Source organism: Gossypium arboreum, chromosome 13, assembly GCF_025698485.1.
Source record: "Gossypium arboreum isolate Shixiya-1 chromosome 13, ASM2569848v2, whole genome shotgun sequence".
Classification (NCBI taxonomy): Eukaryota; Viridiplantae; Streptophyta; class Magnoliopsida; order Malvales; family Malvaceae; genus Gossypium; species Gossypium arboreum.
The window spans coordinates 108,835,997-108,842,112 of NC_069082.1; the positions used below are offsets into that span (position 1 = coordinate 108,835,997).

At 27.8% G+C, this 6,116-nt stretch overlaps 1 protein-coding gene across 4 annotated transcripts; it reads right to left on the bottom strand.

Annotated features, from left to right (window-relative positions):
• Window positions 1–4,607: 4,607 nt before the first annotated feature.
• Window positions 4,608–5,651, bottom strand: LOC108461756 (protein TIC 20-v, chloroplastic). Of its 4 annotated transcripts, none has more exons than XR_008277123.1 (3): window positions 5,326–5,627; window positions 5,002–5,111; window positions 4,608–4,903 (listed from the first exon to the last, which is right to left on the bottom strand). XR_008277123.1 is itself a non-coding variant. In XM_053023854.1 (3 exons), the coding sequence occupies exons 1-3, from the start codon at window positions 5,486–5,488 to the stop codon at window positions 4,878–4,880; spliced, it is 327 nt and encodes a 108-aa protein (XP_052879814.1). In that variant the 5' UTR covers window positions 5,489–5,651; the 3' UTR covers window positions 4,608–4,877. The 4 variants fall into 4 exon arrangements, 3 of the variants coding, with proteins under 3 accessions (XP_052879814.1, XP_017617174.1, XP_017617175.1); XM_053023854.1 differs by having other exon boundaries at window positions 5,298–5,651; XM_017761685.2 differs by having other exon boundaries at window positions 5,002–5,648.
• Between the last annotated feature and the right edge of the window lie 465 nt (window positions 5,652–6,116).

Below are 6,116 nucleotides of genomic sequence, written 5' to 3' on the forward strand. Positions count from 1 at the left end.
AAAGGAACCACAAGCTGTAGATTTGGGAATTGTTATAATAATTTTATTATAGAAATAAATATGCTGATACCAAGATCAAATCACTCCTAAATTCTAAAAATCTTATAAATCTAAATCTTAACTATAAGTAATAAAAATAGGTGTGTTGGTGATTCCAATGGAAATGGCGGATGGTAAGCTTACAATTTTAGGGATATCATCAGCCTAATACTTCATTTGAATTTTAAATATTAGTTCAATTTCAGTCATAGATTTAAATTATTCAAAAACTCAAATTAATATTTTGAAATTAAAAAATCAATTTAGTTTACACAACATAAGCTTTATATTTTATTGGGTTAACACTGATTTGGCCACCAACGTTTGTATATTTTGTCAAAATAGTCCTAATTGTGTTTTTGAGCTTTTTTTTGTTATTAGCCTTTGTTCTTTTTTTTAATCTGTTTTTTAATAGATTTAATAAAAATACCGTTAAAAAAGTTAAAAAATACGATTAGTGCTATTTTGACAAAACATATAAGCTTATTTTATTTAAATCAAAGTTTTAAAAATGAAAGTGAGTTTGAATGATTAAGTTAGAAGAAGAAGGTGGTATGTTGAGAGTATGCTCAAGTTTTGGTCCAAAAGTAGAGCATTAAAGGAAATGATGGGAAGCAATAGTTATAAAGGATGCAAACAAGTGCTTGACGTTAAAGCAAACAAAAACGTGCAAACACTAGGGGAATGAAAAAATGAAATGGAAATTTTGGGATTGAGTAAAGAAGCATAAGGAAACAGGTCATGTGCTATTAGCATCTCTTCCTCACAAATCAAGGCATTTTATTTTCATTTATGCTGACTCAAATGCACACACCATTCACCATTTTGCAAGCATAGAATATTATCAACCATCTTTTTTGTTTTTTATTATCTTCGTTTAGGCACAGATTATGGGACTTATTAATTCACATGCCAAATATGATATTCATTTAAAGAATTATATCTCAAAAGTTTATGTAATTCTTTTCGACCAATCAATGTAATTGTTTAGGGTTGGGTAAATGACTACCGTCTGATTGAAGGAACATGTGCCAACTTGACAGTGTCGGCGAAGGATCAAAATGGTCATGAGGAAATTAGCCAGTCAACTTTTGGGGTAATGTCGTCGTTTGATGAAAAATGGGAGGGCAAATTCGGTCAAATGAGAGTTAAGTTTCATTACATGTGGTGGGACCTATGCTGCGTGCCCCAAAAGATAGCCAGGACGTTAGTGAATCAATGAGAGGCTGCCACGTGGGAGGAAAGTGATCGGCCTTGTGACGTTAGCGAAATCCCACCGACAAAAAAGGTTCCAGAACGCGATAAACATTTGACGGTTATGATTCTCCTTGTCTTCATGCTCTCCTTTACAACAAATTCCTAAAATAAAGGATTTGTTTAATTTTACATCACACGATTAAAAAAATACTATTTTCAACTATAATATATTAAATCTATAATAAACCCCACTGATTATCAACACTTTTTAGATATTGCATGTTGAATTTTTTAATATTATATATAAATTTTGACTTTTATAACTTTTTATATAAAATTTTAATTTAATTTAATTGTATACACATTTATTTTCATATTGAATTAATATAAGTGTATGCATAATTTTAAGCTCGGCTAGACTTAGTTTAAAAAATAGACCTAAATTTCCGCCTAAATTTAACCTAAATTAAAAATGCTAAACTCCAATCTAACCCGGTCGATCAGATTAATTTTTTAAATTATTTTTATATAAAAATAATTTTTTAAAAATACATCAAATACATGAAAAAAAACTTTCAAATAAATATTTTTCAACAAATTAAAAATATATTAAAAATTTATACCTTAAAAAGCCAAATAACTCACTCATACTACAACAACAGGCAATTTGCTAATGCAAATTTCATAAAGTCTCATAAGGATTAAGACTAAAACAAGTTTTCAGGTTGGTCACAATATTCATGCAACTTCCAGATAAAATCCTTCAATCTTTTCACGATAATCTTTCTAATATAATGTAATCTCATTTTATATTGATTAAATATAATATATTTTTTTATTAGAAAAACCCCAACCAAAAGCTGTATGATTTCAGCTAAACATACATAAGACTACTATTATGCTACTTGCTAATTAATTAAACACCACCATCAAGTAAAATTTCTAACTTCACTTTCTCACCTTTCAAAACGCTTTCAATTTCTTTAGATTCGGCTGAATAGAGGGAAAAAAGAAAGAAAGTATAGATATATGATTCAAGTCAAGTTTGGGGTTAAAAATCCTATTTGAAATTCGATTTATTTTTTTTATTTAGGTCAATTTTCTTAGATTTATATTTTTATTCAAATTTATTCATTCGATTGGCTCTTAGAGTATAGATGGATGGAGGTGTATAACATATTAATATAAATTAGTTTAGGTAAAATTTTAATTTAAAAAAAAAAAAACTGATTTTATTTGATTGTGAGAGCAAAGTAATTGGTTGGGAAGGATATTTAAATGCTAGAATAGGATGGAATAAAAGATGATAGGTGGTGAAAGAGAAATCCATAAAGTGAGTGATAGAAATGGATTGAGGGTGGGTAATCTTGTTTTAAAACCATGTTTAGTGTCAAACTAATTTATATTCAAAATCGGCGTATGTCTAATTTCAACATGATAGGTAGAAATACAGATTTTATCTAATCAACACCATAATTTTTGGTAATATAAAATTTATTTCTATTTACAAGCTGCATACGTATATGGATATGGTGTATTCAAATTAAACAAATCTAGTAAAGCAGACCACTTCGTCAAGATATGGCCTACAAAATTTTGTATGGCTAATGAGTTTTTGGAGTAGAACACATGTAACGCTGCTAAAATCAATCTATAATTTCATTATATATTTATATCTATTTTTTATTTATTTAATATAACCCTTCCTACTTCAACTTCACATTTTCTTTCATTTGGTATTTATATATATATATATATATATATATATTTTTGGTAAATTTGATATTTGAACTTGATACATTTTTCTATTTGATATCTGAACTTGACATTTTTCTTAATTTGGTACTTAATTAATGTTTGAGACAGATGATATGATATTTTATTTTTGAATTTTAGGTGTCCAATTATTTTTAGTTTAATTTATTTTATATTATTTATTAATTTAAAATAATAAATATATTTTATTTTGAGTTTTAAAATTCTTGTTTTCTTATTCAATATTAATCATTAAGCATAACTTAATGCATAATTTTTAACTCAAATTTCCTCTAATACTAACAATCTTTTGTAGCATCACATGAATTTTTAATACAGTTAGTATTTCGAGGTAATTTGTATAATATTTAACAGGTTTAGGTACCAAATTAAGAAAAAATATCAAGTTCAGATATCAAATTAAGAAAAAAGTGTTAATTTTAGGTACCAAATATTATGTTAAGCCATTTAAAAAAAAAAGTAAAACACATGTTATTCAATAATTAAATCTTGAGATAATATCAATTAAAAACTCGATTTAATATATTTTAATTTAAAAATTAAATTAAGTTTTTTTGAATGATAAACTTAAAAGATATAAAATTTATTGGGTCTTGGGTTTACATATGTTTTTTTATAAAAATAAAATAAAAATAAAAATAAAAATAAAAATTTATAATTATATAATTTGCTTTATATGTGAAATGCGATTTTAATCATTCACAATTAAATTAATGTCGTACAAAATAAAAATATAAGCTCTAATTCAGCAACTATTGACGACTATCTGTCTATTGGGCCAACTGTTCTGAAGGAGGTTGAAATAAAATAAAAGTTGGACCCGCCCAATAGTCTTATTTTCTGACCCGACCCATTAACTGCAATTAAACTTATGATTAATGTGAATGGACAATCGATTAACATACCATTGTTGGTAAGATTAAATTAATTTGTAGCAAATGTGTTTGAATTCTATCAATAATGAGAAGATTAACAATCCAAATCTCTTCAAAAGAAAACCTCGACTGAGGTTGTTACTTATGTTTTTTATAATAAAGACTAAATAGATAGAATGTTTAAAATTGAGAGTTAAATTTATTAAATTTTTTAAAAATTAGAATCAAATTAATATATTCTATAAATATTGGAGGGCTAAATATGTTACTATGTCAATTAAAAAGGCTACCTCAACATTCTATTAATGATTTATTGGAATGACCAAAATATCAAATGCAATAATATTAGTGACTAAAATAAAAATTGTTTTGAACTTGAGTAATCAAAATAAAAATACGCTAATCTAATTGCATCGATATTATTGTCAATGTAAAAAGACGTTAGATTAAGTATATTGAAGCGTGTATATTTTCTTATTTAAGAGTCGGGAAAAAATTATGCATAATCTAAAGCTTACATAATTAGTCACATACTTTTCCCTTTTACAATTGTGTCCCAAAGTTACAACAATAACTAGACACTTCAACAGCAGAGCCAACATTTTATATTATTTACAAAAAAAAAAAAAATTGTAGATCAAAATTAAATACAGACTTTGATTTCGGTTATTATTTAATCAGACGGAAAATTTAAAGTAAAAGATATTTAAACCAAAAAAATGGATAAAAATGAAATATTTTGATCATAATTTAATAATATGCCCAATTTAACAATCTACAATTCAACTAACCAGTAAACAACCTTAGCAAATTACTCTTCTGATTCAAACAAAACATGAAACGATAGTGAATAATTGTATATATCTTCTTCTGCTTCTTCCGGACAAGCACCAAATCATTATGCCAAATTTCCCAACACTAGGGGACAAAAATCTCAATCTGAACAGCAAATAGGTTAAATGGCATCAAAGAACCTGTCTATCAGCAGCTTCAGCGACAATAGGCAACCTTGGCAACTGGCCAAACAAGCAAGAAGAGGAAGCGTAAATGAGAGAAACCAGGAGGTACAAGAAGACAGTGCTATCAAAGCTCATCACCAAATCTAAACCCAAACCTTCTTTTGGATTGAAACTCCTCTCCAACAGATCCGGGAATATCAATAAAACATCAAGCACAATCGCCTGCATAGTGTTGAACCTGACATACCTACTAAAATTGGGGTTCCTAACAACCACAAAGTACAAAGTCAAAAACACTAAAAACCCATTCAAGGGGAAGCTTTTGAAAACCTTAATGGCTGGGAAAAGAGGTTGTATCAGCACTTGGATGGGAGTGAACTGTGTTATAACATACTTCCCATACTGTATACCATCAAAGAAAGGATAAAAATAACATATTGCTGAAATCAACCTGTCAGGGCCATCAGCTGAGTCCTCACCTTTAGCTTGCACTATCAGAAGCTTTCTTCTTGTTGGGTTATGGTTTTTGTTGGTGAGAAAAGAGGGGTGGTTTTTGAGAGAGGAAAGGGAAGGGGAGTAATGGGTTTTTGGAGATAAGGTTAGAGGAACTGATAGTGAAGTGACGGGATTGAATAAAAGCATCTTGCTTTGAAGTTGTCTTTGGATGTAAAGTGGAGAAGTTGCAGAATAGGAGAAGCAAAGTCCAGATAGGAAAAGAGAAAGGAAAGGATTTGTAAGGTCTCGGTGAAGAGGAATATCTACTTAGAAGGAAAAAGAAATTAGATAATTTGTCAATATCTTTCTAAATATATTTAAAATATTGGGTTTTAAAATTGAATAAATTTACATAAGTAAATATAATATTTGTAATCAACTTATGCGTAATCCATGTATTTTATTTTTATAATAGCTTTTTATGGTCGAAATTAGGGCGTCTATGGTCAAGGTAAACATGACTAAATTTGTTAATGCAAATACTCTTCAAAAACATAAATAATTGGTTATGAAATATACTATGAACAGAGATCAAACCCTAAAACATAATGATTAAAAGATAATGTAAATAATTACTACATCATATTTCATGATTAAATATAACACAAAATACAAATACAAAGTGGATATATTTCTCTTTGGGATAATTGTGAGTGGGTAAGTGAAAAAAAAAAGGTTGGAAGAGATGCAGAGTAACATTGAGAACATGATTAAAAAAAAAAAAGAATTAACTGGCCTTCAGTCAAGAAAAGAAAAGTAAATGTTCTTAAAACTT